At 39.7% G+C, this 17,270-nt stretch overlaps 1 protein-coding gene across 1 annotated transcript in view; it reads left to right on the top strand.

Annotated features, from left to right (window-relative positions):
* ADCY2 (adenylate cyclase 2) overlaps positions 1-9,078 on the top strand; it is a 270,105-nt gene extending 261,027 nt beyond the window's left edge. Inside the window, exons 21-25 of the mRNA XM_088055670.1 lie at positions 31-177; positions 1,221-1,328; positions 3,374-3,488; positions 7,638-7,762; positions 8,290-9,078. Of these exons, the coding sequence (XP_087911796.1) occupies positions 31-177; positions 1,221-1,328; positions 3,374-3,488; positions 7,638-7,762; positions 8,290-8,442 (648 nt within the window). The 3' untranslated portion in view covers positions 8,443-9,078. The remainder of the gene's footprint in view (positions 1-30; positions 178-1,220; positions 1,329-3,373; positions 3,489-7,637; positions 7,763-8,289) is intronic.
* The last annotated feature ends 8,192 nt before the right edge of the window (positions 9,079-17,270 follow it).

Here is a 17,270-nt window from a genome sequence, read left to right as displayed (position 1 = left end):
TTTTTTTTCTTCATTCTGTTTTCTTTACAGGATCTGTATCATCAGTCATACGACTGCGTCTGTGTCATGTTTGCGTCTGTTCCAGATTTCAAGGAATTTTACACAGAATCTGATGTAAATAAGGAAGGGTTGGAATGTCTTAGGCTGCTAAATGAGATCATTGCGGACTTTGATGATGTATGTTCCTACAAGAATGATTGACATATGGTTTCAATCTTACTAACTCATGATATGCAACAGTCAGAAAACATACTTGAAGTGGAGAGTGGAAAAGCTGTCAGAATATACTTATGGGGACTATTAACGGAAAAAAGAGATTTATATGTGGAATAAATCAGATATTGATCTGATATCATATTCAATTGCTTTTTATTTGCTATAATGAGAATCCTATGTGTACTTTTTTTTTTTTTTTTTGCCCTTTAGCTGCAGCTCTTGAGGCAGTTACATTAAATGTTATGTATTAACCACAGGTTCTAAATATGAATGTGCAAAGTCAGGTATAACTTTGTGTTATACCTGATCTGCACTGATCATTTGATACAAGCAAATCAAATGATTGTAAAAGTTTTAATATCCCATTCTCTGAAGTCAGAAGCAAGTAGAGAGCATGACTACAAATGGACAGGGAAAAGGCATCTATAAAGTTCTCACTGAAAACATTATTTCTGTATAAGGAAGTTAACTCAGAATGCAGTGTGAATTTGTGGATCTGCAGCTATAGAGGGTATTTTAGCAGCAAAACCCATTTGTAGAGCATTGGGTGCCCAATGTTCAAAACGAATTGGGATATATGAACTAAAATCCTTGGATTTTCACCCCATTGACATGGACTATTCCACTGGCATAGAATAAATGCTTACTTTCAGAAAGCTGCCTAAAACTTAAATGTTGGCTGGTATGGTGATCCAGTTCCAATATCACATGAGTACAAAGTCTACTGACTTTTAAAACCTTTATGTAAAATAAGATAGGATTTATTCTCACTGCTATAAATTTCATCCCTTTTATAGTAAAAAGGTATTTTAGAAGACAGAAATCCCCTTTTCTTGGAGTTCTATAGCCACTGTTTTACCTGTCTTCAAGTCCTTCATTCTGTATATATTTGTGAAACCATTTGAGGTCCATACAGAAACTTTTCTAAGAGTTGATTCTCTGATTGGTGTTAAGAGTAACAGGGCTGCTGATCTGAATAATGAATGACTGTCCTTATTTTACAGTTATTGTCAAAGCCAAAGTTCAGTGGTGTTGAAAAGATAAAGACCATTGGAAGCACTTACATGGCAGCAACAGGACTGAGCGCTACACCCAACCAAGAGCAGTGTCAGGTACAGGAAAATGTTTCTGCTTAACAAAAAGCATACTGAAATGAAGGCTAAAATTTTGTTCACTAGGCTGCAGGTTATGTATAATAATGTGGTCTAGTTTTTTATTATTAACATAGATTGTATTGTACTGGACAAGTATATACTTTAGCAGTCTGTGAATTTTTATTCATATTGCAGTTTGAAAATTCCACCTGTGTGTTTGCTAAAGCAGGCTTTCTACTCAAAATACAGTACAGCATTTTATTCCTATGTGCTGCATCAGGACTGGATTTACAGAGCATACAAAAGATTGCAAGAGTTAATGTTTTCCATTGAGCTGGGAGGGAGATTTGCTTTAGTAACTATACACCTATAGAACCCTCAGACTCAGCATTGCAAATATGTTCCTTTGTTTCTAGTTTACTTAATATGGTAGGATTAGGAACTGCAGTCAGTGGAAATCCAGTTCAGAGAAGCAGTTCATAACTTATTCAAAATCTTTGCTTTTGCCTTGATCTTTAGAGTACTATGGGATAGTGAGAGAGAGAGACAGCAATTAAGAATCAACAGTCTTGTTGATTAAATCCTTAAAGCTAAGGATTAATATGCTCTTGTCAAATTCATGTTCCTTCTAAACACAAGCAATTACCACATGAACTATAGACCCTAAGGATCCTGAAGACAAGGAATTATTTTAAATTAGCTCTGACATTTAATACAGGGAGGTGAAGGGAATGAATAAAATGCAGAACTTCAGACTGAAGATGTGAAGACATAGAGAGCTCTCCATCACAACTAAAACTAGTGTATTCAGAGGAAGAAATTTATCATTTGAGTTATTTCCACAATCAGGAGATCCACAGTTAGCATTCCTTTGCTGATTTAGTTCACATTCTCAGCATAAATCCACCACTCAGCAGCCTTCAGTTTCTTCCAGATTCTTAAAGATGCACAGATCCTGCAGTATCTGATGCGGCAATATGTGGCAGCGACTGACTAGTAGACATACTGCTGGGAACCACCCCCAACTTAAAACAAGCATCCAAGGAAGACTAAGTTTCTAGGAAAAGGGTCTGAACAGGTCCATCTGTTTTATCTAAGAGTGAACTCCAAAGAAAACAGATTTCATTTACCTAAACAGCTGTTCCAGCAAGCACCACTACTGTCCCACCCTAGGTTGATGCATGCACTCCATGAGTCATCTCTGAAGTTGTCATCTGTCCATCTCTTCTGTCCCTTTATCTCAAGAAATAGGGAAGATTCAGTAATTTCTCACAGAGATCAAGAAGTCCATGTCTTATGAAATCATTCCCTTGTCAGATCCTACCATGGGCTGTGGGACACAAAAATCCATTTTCTCTTCAGCCTGAAAGGACTCAAAACAGCACTTAAAATCAGGCTACTTTGTTATGTATGAGGAGATATTAAGTCTACAGCCTTGATAAATGGTCTAAGCCCTGTAAATAAAAGGGCAGAGTGGGGTTGCATTCTTCCTCTTGTGTTTTAGTCATTTTCAGGTCTGTTAAATGTTCTCAGAAGTATTTGCTTATCTGCAAGATGAGATCAGTGGAAGAATTCTTAAAATTGTGAATTTCATTGGATCTTAAGCATTTTATAAGGGTGCTGAGCTGTGCAACAGTGAGAGGGAAGAAACTCTGTGGGGCTGTCCACAAGCATTATTTATTATGAAAGGGAATACAATAGAAGCAGACACTTAGAGAAAATGAATTAACAAATTCTAGGCGCACAAAGATGTTGAGTGCCTGCAGCATTAGATAGCAGCTAATCAGTCACTTGACAATCAAAAGGCATGGTTTGGATCTATCACCTCTAGACTGCCTGGTAGTACAGAAGTGAAATGCATGCTGTCTCTTGGCCATTGTTTGATCTAACTGATGCTGGACAGGATACCATCTACATTACTTCTCTACATCTGCCTGCTGACATTAGGACATTCCTAAGGGCTTAAGTGTCTTCAAGTGTTCAGCATATTTTGGTTGTTGTTCTCACAGTAACCAAGGCTCACAAGAACAATTTTACACTATTTGTTTGTCTTTTGAATTCAGGAACCTGAACGACAGTATATGCACATAGGAACTATGGTGGAGTTTGCATTTGCCTTGGTGGCAAAACTGGATGTCATAAACAAGCATTCATTCAATGACTTCAAGTTACGAGTAGGTGAGTATCACAGGATTCTTAGGAGAATATCATGGTCAATGGGGAGAATTCAGTGCAAACTACCAGCTGATTAAAATAGTGGTAGAACTAACTAAAAAAGCCATGATAGTAAAACAGCACCATCTCTGCCCTGTTTAAAAGCTGCCTACATGGTATTGCCCACACAACCCCCAGTGTTTCAAGGCTAGACTTGAAAAAGGGCAGTATTCCTATTTAAAGAATGGCTGAAAAAAAGTGTTCACATTGCTCTGAATGGTTTTATGGTAATTCTGTAAAAATTATTGTAGAGGTTATAAGCCATACATTTTTGGAAGTTTATAAAGACCAAAAGAATACATGAGAAAGAAGCCCAGACTGGGCTTTGCAAAACTATATAAATGGTTTTTCAGAGGACAGGAGTTAAAATAAGCCAGTGAGGCTGGAGTTTGAAATATTTTGCATGTACTAGATTCAAGCAAGAACACAAAAATGCATCTTTCCTTTGCAGTGTTAGACAAGGGAAAGTATTTGTCTTTGTTATTCAGGTAATAGCAAAGATGACTAGCTATTTCTCTTGGAAAGAGGCATCCTGTATGTTTCAGTTTCTAATTGCTTCTTCTTGTTTATCCTGGTATTTTTAAAAATAAATAGCTGCAGTAAGCAGTAGAAAGAACAATGAAATAAATTAATTCAGAGCTGGTCAAGAACCATATGTTCCAAAATGTTTATTTCCTGATAGCAGTGCACAGCAGTTTCACAATGCAATATGTAACAGGGAAAGTGTGAAATGAAAACAATAAGCAAATATTGAAAACCCATAAATTCTGTGTACGTGTCAAAAATATTTTATTTCCAACCATTATTCTCTTGTCCTGTCTTTTTCTTGCTGTGCCACTTGTTCTTCCTTTTCAGCTACTCCTCTCAAGTCTATTTCACAGTGCCACCCACTGGCAAAACTTGCTGTCTTCTGCCTCTGGCTTTTTAGGGTACTCCTTTGCAAGTATGTTTTGTATTCCTTTCTAGAGCTAAAAATAACAAGTCAAATCAGATGTATGCTTCTTGAGAAGCATACTCCTTAAAAGTGTTACAGAACTTGATGGTTCTTGCCTTAGCTGACATGGCACATACTTGCAAACACATTTGTATCAGCAGCTTCAATACAGACAGAGAGCTGCTGAATGCCGGGACTGCATCTGCAAATTGTTTAAAGGAGTACTGAGTCCTTTTAAGTGGGGATCATGAAGCAAAATAAAACGCTCGCTTTGGATTTTTACAGTTCTTGCTACAGATTACAGAGAACTCAGACTCCTTTGCTTCATAAAGTGAGAAAACATTTTAACTCTAAAAGAAACACAGGCCCCAAAGTGGTATTTGTGCCACCATAATCCAACATAGACACCACAGAGATCTTAATTTTTCTTGCACTTCTTCTCTACTTCCCACTGGACGATGAAAGCCTCTGATATCCATACTAATTATAGCTACAGAAGCATTTTAACAACTACTTCTGACTTAGTCCCCACTGTGAGGACTTGTACCCAAACTGCCCTTTGTAAAAGCCTCCCTTGGCCAGCATCTAACTCTGAAATTTTTGCAACTCATTAGAGGTCTCAGCTTTCATAATTTTCTGTGAGTGCCCAAAATGATAGTGTGGTTTAGGAGGTACACACTGCTCTGATCTTGTCAGTCAAGAGAGGGGAGCATCTAGATGATATTTTAGGCATTCCTTCCCTTCTGCAAGTTGAGGTGCTTGATTTATGAGACGAGCTCAGATACGCTTTGCAGCGGGTTTTGCACAGGTATTGCTTTCTTTCAGAAGAGAGGCCGGTATGCTGTTTTACATATAACTTCATAGTTAGAACATTTGTCTGTGTGTTAGGTGACTTAATTTGGTTCCTGGTTTTGGGTGAAGCTAGGCCATGAGCCCATGCTATAGGATACTTCAGAATGATATATTCTCTGTCATTCCTGCTGCTGAACAGTATTGCATTCCATAGAATGAATGATTAAATATTGTTTTGGATATGAGAAAAAGAGATGATTTCACCCTCTTTTAGAGCATTCACCTGTAGTGAGAGTACTACTCTTCCAGCCTTGTCCCAGTAAACATTCATGTCATGCAAAAAAGACCAACACCAGCAGGAATGACTTAGAGAAGCATATCCCACAATGCTTGGGTGGCCAGAACACACTCCTAAGAGACACTGGTAGAAGTTCCCTCAGAGGAGGAGGGATCTGAAGGTGACTCTTGAGCCCCTGAGGTATTTCTCAAACCATCAGCAGTGGTGGTTAAGGAAGGAGGTAAAAAAAAAGTAGTCCCACTCAAACCACTGTATTTTGTAGAAAGTTTTACTGCATTGCCCCAGTTTCTGGACCATGGCCACACATACCTCTTTAATATTCCCTAGTAGCCAGATTGGACTACCCAGCAGATGACTTTTATAGATTCCACTCTTAGTTCCCCAGTGCTTTCTACAAGTTGTGTGTCATGAAGTAGAAAAACCCATCTATGGCTCAGTTGTTAATACAAACTGTTGCAAGGCCCCAGTCCCTTTGTGCATTTAACCCCAAACACTTAGACAAATATATATCAGTTTCCATTTTTTATCTTGTAGTGTTTGCATATTTTCCCAATTTAACTTCTACAGTCAATTTTTCAGGGTTTCCAAGTGGGCTGATTGTGTAATTGCTAGCCTGCGCTGCCATGTTACATACCAGCTGAGCCATCTTTGAGATCCCTCTCCATCCTACAATCAAATCACACTTTCATATTGCTGCATGGATATATCCCTAAAGATGGTTTCTGTCAATGACTTAACAGAAATTAGTTATGATCCACTGAGATAAATTTAGAAATCCAAATAACTCACTTGTTCAGGCTTTATTTCTCATTAGGCTTAACTTGGCTTTCCTGCTCATCGGTATGTACAGCTACAATTATAGTACATTTGATGCTGGTTAACAATAGTACTTTGGATTTAGCCTCCTAGTTTCTTTCCCTACTAGCAGAGTACAGCTCACTGCCTTCACAGATGTAACATAGGTTACAAACTGACTGAAAGATAAAAAATTCCCATGAGGAACTATATTGCTCTACCACATACTATACATAAGCTACTGTGTGCTTAATCAAATTATTTGAATACATATATTTATATTGCAGATCTTTAGTACCATTTATGTACCATTTGTGGTACTTTAGAACATTCTATATGGTCAGTCCAGCCTTCAGAACAAGGCTTCAAATCCCCATGCTCATTTGCATTAGTTTATTCTACATTTAAGAAGCAAAGAAGCTATAAAAGTAACTTGATTTGGCTGTCAACTATTGCAGAGAGAAGTCCTTTTCACTACAAGTAGAAATTAAAAGAGATTCTTGTATATCTGTTTTCCCAGAGGCTGCTGCTCAACCCACAATGTGGTGTTCATGCTACCTAATAAAGGCTGCAGCAGGTTATTAAGATGCCAGTGGTTGAAAATAAAAAATTACTCAGGATGGGAGGGAGCTGTAAAATTAAGATTAGATGAACTGACTTCTGGCATTTTTATAACTAACATTCTCTTGCCATAAATGGTTGATAAAACCATGGTGAACAACTGTTTGCTGCTGTACTCACTATTCAGCGAGGGCCAAATGCTGCATTCATTGACTTGCTATAAGCCAGATGCACTGTATGTCCTTGTTTGGTGGATTTCAATCACAGAATCAATTAAGTTGGAAAAGACCTCTGAGATCATCAAGTTTGACCTATGACTGAACACCCTCATGTCAACTAGATACAGCACCAAATGCTACATCCAGTCTTTTCTTAAACACCTCCAGGGACAGTGACTCCACCACCTCCCCAGTCAGCTCCTTCCAATGTCTAGTCACCCTTCATGTGAAGCAATTGTTCCTAAAATGATCACCTAAATCTCCCCTGGCACTGCCTGAGACTGTCATCTTAACCTGTCACTGCTTGCCTGGGAGAAGACAGCAACCCCCACCTGGCTACAGCCTCCTTTCAAATAGCTGTAGGGAGTGATAAGGTTTCCTCTGAGCCTCATTTTCTCAAGGCTAAACAACCCCAGCTCCCTCAGAGGCTCCTCACAGGACTTGTGTTCCAGGGCCTTCACCAGCTTTGTTGCCTTTCTCTTCATTGGTAATGTCAAGGTTCTGATATTTTCCAGGTATAAACCATGGACCTGTAATAGCTGGAGTAATTGGAGCTCAAAAACCACAATATGATATATGGGGCAATACAGTAAATGTGGCCAGCAGGATGGACAGCACTGGTGTCTTAGATAAAATACAGGTAAGTGTTGATGTTGTGCTAGTGGGCTTTCATCTAAAATGGCAGAATGGCCTAAAGTTTGATTCACCAACAGTTACGTGAGAAATTGGCAACAGCAGCCCTGAAAGGTGATGCTAACCACCACCTTACTATCATTTCATTTAAACAGCCTTAGTTGTTGTAGAAAAATGGAGAAGCTTGGGTCTACTCAAGTGAAAATAAGCTCCTGAAGTTGAGGAAAGTGCTGTGTGAGGAAGAGTATTGTCCCTAGTTCCATTTAGCTATCTACAGGCTCTCTGCTGGCAACCCCGAGTACAAAAGTGGTTACACCAGATTTGATACTTGATGTAAGTGATTAGAATGGGCATCCAACAACAGAGTGCTTGAAAGCTTAGGTGTTCAAAGCTCACTTGAGACACTTAAAGACCTTTTGAGCATTACAGAAAACCCCTTATAACTGAACAGAACAGTATGTTATCTTCACACTCTGGAAGAAGATTCTGCTCTGCTTTGTTATCAACACTGTCTGTATTACTGTATTGTTGCAGGTTACAGAGGAGACAAACAACGTTCTGCAAACACTGGGGTACATGAGCACCTGTAGAGGAATAATAAATGTAAAAGGAAAAGGAGAATTAAAGACATACTTTGTACATACAGAAATGACAAGATCCCTGTCACAAGGGAACATGGCATCTTGAAGATGCTTTTACGTGTCAGCAGTACTATATTTTCAGGAAAGTATCACACACTTTTTAACTACATTTTGGCCCTTAACATGCGTGCTATTTTCTCATATGTGGCACTTATTTTAATATGGCTGCAGAATAGTCCCATGAGCCATCATTTTGCACCTTGATATTTCTATGTTCAAGGACAGTTGTGATGTACGCGATAGGACTGCAAGATTGTACTGCTACTTGCACTGTTATTCAAACACAAGAAAAGAAGGAATAGGAATCAAAAGGAGGTTACACATCCTGAAAGGACTAAAGAGAAGTGTTAGTGACAAATGTGGGGAAAAAAGGCAATAAAGCTAGGGGTGCATACTATTTTCTGATGCATGGTGTTTTCTGGAAAATACAGTCGCTCCTCAATAGCATCCATTAATCTGGTATTAAAGTATACAGTATTGTAGATAAGTTTACTCTGTCCACACATGATTTGGATGTGATCACCAGTTGCATCTCATAGCCAGGGACACGTTGGGTGGCTTGCTGGCATTCTTTCTGATGAGAGAACTAACAATGCTGGAATCGTTTTGTACAAACGTGTCAAATGTTTTGAAGCTATTGTATTTTGTAAGGTTAATTCATTAAAAGTTTATATGTACTTTGCCTTACTGTTGCTGTCTCTTAGTTTTGCTTCCTTTCTTGGCTTCTGTCACTTTGAAGCTGTGTGTTTTCTGCTGCTGCCACTGCTTTTTATTCAGTAGCTAGGTGTTGAGGCAGGCTGTGGCCAGCTATCTCAACAGCCTTGGTCAATAATATCTGCTAGACTTGCTACTGCTTTTCAGAAAGTGTCACGTCTATTGTCTTCAGTCATGGGTGGCATGCTTGACACTTTGCAGTCACTACCTAGGTGATACAGAAGACTGACTCAAATCCATAAACACAACCAAAGTGGGGGATACTGAAAACAGTAGCAGTGCTGCTTCCTAACTGGCCTGCAGTGCTTAAACAAGAGAAACTGTACAAGAGAAGAAAAAGTTCTGTTTTGCACTTTGACAACCTCTTTTGCTATTGTATGCATTTCACTTAACCTTCACAACACTGGATTTTGTGGGATATTTAAAGTAATAATCTAATTTGTACTTACTAGGATATAAGTAAAATGCTATTTTGTGGGTATTTCAGATTAATTTAAATCCCTTTGAATTTAAAGGTATCATACTTCCAGAGTTTCATAGATGAGCCAGGTGACAGCAAAAGTAGGTAATTTTACTATCGATTCTCCTTTGAAGCACAGATAGTAACAATTAAGTTTTGCATTGTTGTAATCAATTCTTTCAGTCATGGCATCCTAACAAGAAAATAATACTATTTACAAAATAGCATATAATTACAAGATTTTTTTCTGAATGATACCATATGAATATGGAAATCAACTTATGCACGTCTGGCAATGTTATTGAAATGTAAAAAGTATTCAGACTGCTCATTCATGAAACATACATATATACATACATATACATTTGTATAGCATTGGTATCCCTTCTGAAGTTCTCAGAACTGTGGGTCCCAAATACATGGCATCAGTCCAGTCTCACTGAAAGTGGCAGTTTACTCACATCAGCCATCTGCTCACTAATGAATTGGAATGACAGTACATTTCAAAGTGCCTAATTTGCTGTAAAACAGACAATCTGAATTTTGATCACCTTAAGCAACTCTAAAAGCAAAATGTAACTTATTTCACTTAAGTTTGACTTAACACACTTGATTTTTCATCCAGACCTGGAGACTTTTAAATAATAATTTTCAAGACAGGTGCTCAGTCTAATAAAATCTCATGAAAAATATTTTTGTTGTCTTTATGATTTCTTCCTTTAAATTATTAAATTAAGATAAAAGTTTTCCAGTGGAATTAAAGACTTTCCAAATAGCTTACATGGCCGCAAAACCAATGTCCCAGTCATTGACTAGCTGTCAGTTAGCTGTCACTTAAGACTTCTCCAAAATCCCTCCTTGCCTATAAATCTGTCTTAGGAACACTGAAATAAGTTATTATTATCTCCTTCTTAGACTTTGAATGTACTCCGGGCCTTTAAAATCAGTGTGGCATTACCACAGGTCAATGCACTAATTTCTTACTGTGGATGAAAACTCTTATTATATTGACAATATTATATTGTCATATATATGTGCAGCTTTCAGGTATAACCTGTGCATTCAGGATTGTGTTTTCATTTGTATTCTTGCACATCATTAACAAACCTAGTACCTAACTCCATAGTCTTGTTTCTATTATTTTTATAAAAGTTAAACAGTATTATTTCTGTAAGCTATGAAATATTAAAACTTTTGAATGGTGGGGAGCTGACTAGTCCAATGAAATATAAAGAAAGGTGTATGTGTCCTCCAAGAGCATGTTGAAAATGCCCATGTTCAAAGCGTTCATATTTCACTGGTGGTGTTCTCTCATTTTGTAATTGCGTTTACATTCTTGCAGCCAAATCCTACTAAAGAACACAGAAGTGGGCAAAAGATACATGTATCTTTGCCCCGACAAAGAAAGGTGCATACCATCCTCTCTACCTTCAGTTGCTGAGTATTATTCTTCCTAGTGCTGAGAAGCTATTTGTATTTAATAAATACCTCTTGTCTTCCAATGCATTTTACATGTTTATACTGGCTTATTTTTCCTCTGTCTAGATCCACTTATGAAAACAACTTAATTTCCTCCTCCTGCAGCAATTTTGGCCGCTGTAACTGGATATAACATTATTGATGTATCAGCCCATAGCCTGAAAAACTTTATGATAGTGATGTAAATCAGTATTTGACATTCCATATATTCCATATCATGGTAAGATTCATCAAGTTCTACAACTTCCATGTTGGTGACATAGTTCACAGCTCGCTAGTGAAACACAGAATGGGACTTCCAAAAGTACAGTGGGAACTCATTTCACACTGTAAGGCAGCAGCCAAAAGATCAATGTAAGAGTGATTAACTGTGGTCTGGGAAAATCAAATGGGAACACCTGGTAAGCCTGCTGGAATTGTTTTTCCAAGTCAGTGCTTTGCTCCAGTTTATGGAGGGCTACCAAAGGACAGGAAGAAAGATGAGACTTGCAGATGTTTTTATAAACTATGGAAATAGTTTGGATTATGTGTAAATAAATACTATTTAGCTGATGTTTCTAAAAAGAGACATTAGTGTCTTATTTATGCTATGTGAAAAGCATTTTTCATTTTCTTATATTCATATATGCTTCCTCCATTTTGAAAAATATCCTCCCTTTTTCCACTGAGACGCAAGTAGTTCAGCCTGATTGTCTCTAAAGCAATGTGAGGGAAGACCTGTTAAGTTACTGTTAAAATATATTATTAGCTTGTACTTTAATACATAGTTTTCCTTCTTGTTGTGGTGTAGTGAACATACACTAATTTTTATTTTTCAGATAGCAGATTCTAGGTGTAAATACCCTTCAAGATTTTTTACAGGTGAACCCCAAACAATTTTAAGTCTAGGGATTTTTTGTTTTATTTTCTTGGTTTGGAAGACAGGTGTCTGGTAAGGAGGGCAGGAGCCTCCCTTGGCATGAAAAATATATACCCCTCTCTCCTAATTATTATAATTTTGAAATCAAGGGGCTCTCAGGCAAAGATATGGGGATAGGAATAACAGTTCTTTACTAGTATGTATAACAAGGCAAACAAACAACAACTATGGAATTAATAACAAAACAGAACCAGGGACCCCGTTACAGCCTTCTCGGCCGACACGGGAAAGGATGGAAGAGAGGCTTTGCTTCAAAAACCCCTCGGGCAGTCAGTCCCCGTGCTCCTGCAGGGCTCTGTGGAACAGCCAGCTGGAACGGCAGGAATGAGCAGAAATCCCGGGCAGCTGGATGAGGAGTATCAGAGGCTCCGTGGCGGTGGCTGGAACGGCAGCACGTCCCGGCAGGACAGGGGGTGCAAGGCCCACAAACAAACAAGAAGAAGCAGCCGCTCTGTCTGGGCTATGGCGAATTCCTTTTTCCAAGTGTCTGTCCTGCTCGGAAAAAGAACCAGCTTCCCTACCGCAGCTGCCCTCGCCTTCTCTTTTACCTGCCCTCCCTTCCTCCCTGGGCCCAGCCAAGTATCAGCAATCAGGTTTTCCCACAACTAATGGGAAAAATGCCATAGGTGAGAAGGAAGGACACCTAACCTCAAACATTTATTCTTCATTTTTTGAAGAGTGATTCTGAGGAGAAAATATAAAATTGTAGATGTATGTGCCTTAAATAAAATATTTAACTAAGAGATCATTTTCTGTTCTTTGAAGTAATTCAGATTTGTCTGGGTTTGTCAAGTGGTATATAAATCAACTATAATTAGTTCACCCTAATTTTGGTAGGGACACTAATTGGTAGAGGGACATTATTAGTTCACCCTAAAGTTTGCCACATATTAATTTTAAGCATTTTCAAATTTACAGACAAGAATTATTCAAGTCCATGTAATTTTTGATATGTCAAAATGCAAGATAAGGGTTATTATTAATGTTTGCAACTATCAAGATATGAACCCCTTCATGTTATAGGATGCCCTGTTTAAAACAAAGATTCTGCTAAGTATTGTTTGAAATTTTTTGGATGGAGTATTTCTCAGATCTATCTGTACCACTGAGATGCTCTTCATGAAAGTCTGTTTTGACAGGAAAAAATGCATTTGAAGTATTTCAAAAGGTTGACATTCCTGGACTAGAATTTTTCATGTTTGATTCCAAAAAAGTGTTACAAATAGCAATTTCTATGAAAGTTATGTCACATAATGCATAAAAATGTGTATTACTTTAACTACTAAGAGAATTATTGAATAGAATATTGGTCTGAATTGGAACATATATCAGTCAGCTACATTAGATTTTGTGGCAAGGTTTAGATAGCAATTAGAGGGGGACATGGCTACAGGGTTGTCTCCATGAGAAGCTGCCAGAAACTTCCACCATGTCCAACAGAGCCAATGCCAGACAATTCCAAAACCAACCCACCACTGGCCAAATTGAGCCCATCAACAACAGCTCTGGAATAACACATTTGAGATAAAAAATGCAGCAGAAACAGCAATTAAGGAGAGTAAACATCTCTGGAAATACCAGGGGCAGCAAGGGAGGACGAGGAGATGTTCCAGGCAGCAGAGCAGAGATGCACACCATCATCAGGCAGCTGTGTCCTTACAGCCCTTGGAGGTCCATGGTAGAGCAGAGATCCACCTGCTGCCCACAGACAACCCCACACTGGACCAGGTGCATGCCCCAAAGAGGCTGTGACCCTGTGAGAAACCGGTGCTGGAGGAGGCTCCTGGTAGGAGGACCTGTGGACCCATGGAGAAAGGAGCCAGTGCTGTAAGCAGTTTTGCTGACTGGACTTGTGACTCCATGGGGAGCCCGCACTGGAGCAGCCTGTTCCAGAAGAACTGCACCCCATGAAAGGGACCCATGCTGAAATATTCATTAAGAATTGCAGACTGTGGGAAGGGTTCACATGGGAGAAGTTCTTGGAGAACTGTCTCCCGTGGGAGGGATGCAATGCTCCTGGAGAGCCTTCCCGTTTGAGGTGGGCATTCAGTCAGTAATTAGGATCTAGAAGAAACAAGCACTTCTGTGAAACAACTGGCTTGACCCAAAGCTACAGTAGTAGCAAGGGGGCAGGTTTTGAGCCATTTTTGTTTCTGCCTCTTTCAAGGGCCATCGAATGGAACATACTTAGCAACACTCTCTCCTTCATGACTCAGCTGAAGGTCAGGACCACATAACAAACTGTTACATGTTGAAGTCAAAGAGCTAGAACAGGAGAGAATTTCATAAGCCTTAGTTTGACAGCAGGCTGTCATCTCAGCTTTAAATGACATAAGGTTAAAACAAGTACCTCAACTTGTAGTAAGAAAACAGCTGTTTCTTCTGTGTATCAATGCTCTGTCCAGTTATATGTCACCTGTCCTCTTGCATCCATCCTGTCTCCTCCCCCTGTTATCATAATCTCTTTTGTGTCCCCTCTCCCTGCCTCCATTTGCTTCATATTCCTTTTAGGAACTTTTTTCAGAGTTATTCTGCAAACCAGTCTGACATTTCAGAACAGTGGCCCTGCCTTTGAGACATGACTACAAAAGTACATACCAACATGTTCAAAATTTGGACACCTTCACAGTGGAACTTGGGGGGAGGGTGGGGGGTGGTATTACTACTCTCCAAAAAGGTAGGCAATTGAACTTCTCATCCTTAAGACACCAAATTCAAAGCAACTTTTAATACTTTGGTCTCTTAGCTCAGCATTTGAATGCACAGTTTTCACCACATAGACTAAAACTGCTCCATTGTTTACATGTTCATACTGAAGTAACTAAAGAAACAGACTGACCTTCCATGCTATTTTATAACACAAACATACACTTAACAGTAGCATGCTAGTAAAGTCTGGCTACAACTGGAACAAACACCCCTGGGCATTCATATCCTGCTTCTGGGAGTCTGCAAAAGGTGACAAGGAAGAAAAGCCTTTGTAAGTTTCAAATAATTCTAGAAGAATTTATACCTTCATTGGGAAGGAAAAATTAAGTGAAAAGCATTGTTTTTAATTGTTTCAAATGGGGAGCTGGAGGTATGGCAAACTTATAACAAGCACTCGGCAATATTTGTGACAATCTGTATGCATCCAGATGCTGTAGTTCAATTCAATTACATCAATTTAATGTTAATAAAAATGAGCTACATGAGAATAGTAGAAAGAAAACTGGAGAAAAATCTTTCAGATCTGACTTCAGAGCTCTTGTCTAGCTTAGTTGGTATCTCTGGCAGTTTCTTGTGGCTCTATAGCTGCAGTTTCAGCTGAGCTGCTGTTTATAAATGGGCTTGCTATCTCTCTGTGCTCGGACTAAACTACAGAAAAGCACTTGCACAATGGCAAGCAGGTCTCTGCTTAGGAAGCTGATGTAAGGCAATAGTTGGATTTTCAATTCCACTGCTTGCTTACACTGTGCTAATTTGGCCCATGCTACAGAAAGAAAAGGATCTTAATTGGTAGAGGGACATTATTAGATAAGCAGATGGAAATTATCACAAATTATTAAAAAATACCCCCACCAGTCTGCAGATTATAAAGCCTCCATGCTACACTCACAAAGAAGCAGGAGTCTGTGTTATTCAGTGGATTTGTGAAGGGAGACTGGCAGCTGTATAATAGGGACTAGACTTGTAGACCTGAATTATTGCCTGGCTCCAAGATGCCTGAAACAATCAGTTCTAGTATTCTGAAAGTTGGGGAATTTAAAATAAATTTTTGGATGTTTGGTAAAATTTGAGATGCCTGGGATGGTGCTATTGTGAAAGTGCTTACCAAAAGATACTGGTAGCAATAATAATAGTAATGCTGTGCCTACAGGACAATAGCTCTACAACTGTGGTTACAGAAAACAAATATAAACTAAACCGAGCCGCTCACACACACCCAAGGACCACAGTAAGAAGCAGCATGGGCATAGTTAGCTATATGTATTAAATGGGATAACCATGGGGTGAATATCAAAACTAGGAGCCAGGTGCTACTAGGGCAGAGCAGTTTTACAGTCAGTTTGAGATTTATACCTAGGAGACAAATATTTTCAGTGTTCCAAACACAAGTAAGTATGTGAGATAATTATCCAACTGCATTGCCTGCAATGGTTGAGCATCCTATGCTGGATTCTGTACCTGGGATGGGTCAACCCTGGATGTACATACAACCTGGGGAATGAGATGCTAGAAAGCAGCACTGTGGAAAGGAGCCTGGGGGTTCTGGTAGATGGCAAGTTGAATATGAGTCAACAGTGCCCTGGTAGCCAGTAGAGCCAAGCATGTCCTGGGGTGCATCAGGCACAGCATCACCAGCTGGGCAAGGGAGGGGATTGTCCCGCTTTGGTCTCCACTGGTGCAATCTCACCTCGAGTCTTGTGTACAGGTTTGGGTGCCACAATTTCAGAAGGACAGTAAGCTATTAAGCGAGTGTCCAGAGGATGGCAACAAAGATGGTGAAGGGTCTGGAGGGGAAGTCGTATGAGGACCAGCTGAGGTCACTTGGTCTTTTCAGCCTGGAGGAAACTGAGGAAAGACCTCATTGCAGTTACACACCTTCCTCATGAGAGGAAGAAGAGGGGCAGACACTGATCTCTTCTCTACACAGTGACCAGTGACAGGACCCAAGGGAATGGACTGAAGTTGTCAGGGGAGCTTTAGGCTGGATATTAGACAACAGTTCTTCATCCAGAGTGTGGTTGGGCACTGGAACAGGTTCCCCAAGGAAGTGGTCACAGCATCAAGCCTGACAGAGTTCAAGAAACATATGAAAGCCTGTGCCCGAGGAGGTGAGTTACTGTCCAAAGAGAGAAGCCGAAGCTTCTCAAGACACTAGCTCCTTATTCTGGTGGAAATTCCATGCTGTGGTGTGGTTTTATCCAATTTACCCATTAAAGAAGTCACTTATCATCATGTCCTGGTTTAGGGCAAATTTGGGAGAAAACCTCCAATGGGGCGCCCCCCCACCCGGGAAGCAAACCCACTTGGCCGCCTTTCTCCCACCCCCCAACCGATTCAGGAAGAGATTTCTCTGAGAGAAGTGGAAAAAAACCTGTTTATTTAACGGGCACAGCACTACCCAGCACAAGAATGAACAATATCAAATTACAAAACCTCTCGCCGCTCTGAAGAGATGACAAAATTAAGAGGGTCTTTTTCCTGTGGGTGTTCACTCTGTTATCAGTCCCACTGGTGCTGGAAAATGCCGCTGCCCAGGCTAGGCTCCTGGTAGTCCACGGGTGCAAGCTCCCGGTGCTCCCCCGAGTCCCCAGTT

The sequence above is a fragment of the Pseudopodoces humilis genome, chromosome 1 (assembly GCF_049639895.1).
Source record: "Pseudopodoces humilis isolate 2021_Gansu_Grassland_sample_001 chromosome 1, ASM4963989v1, whole genome shotgun sequence".
NCBI lineage: Eukaryota > Metazoa > Chordata > Aves > Passeriformes > Paridae > Pseudopodoces > Pseudopodoces humilis.
This window is presented reverse-complemented; position numbering and strand designations above follow the sequence as displayed.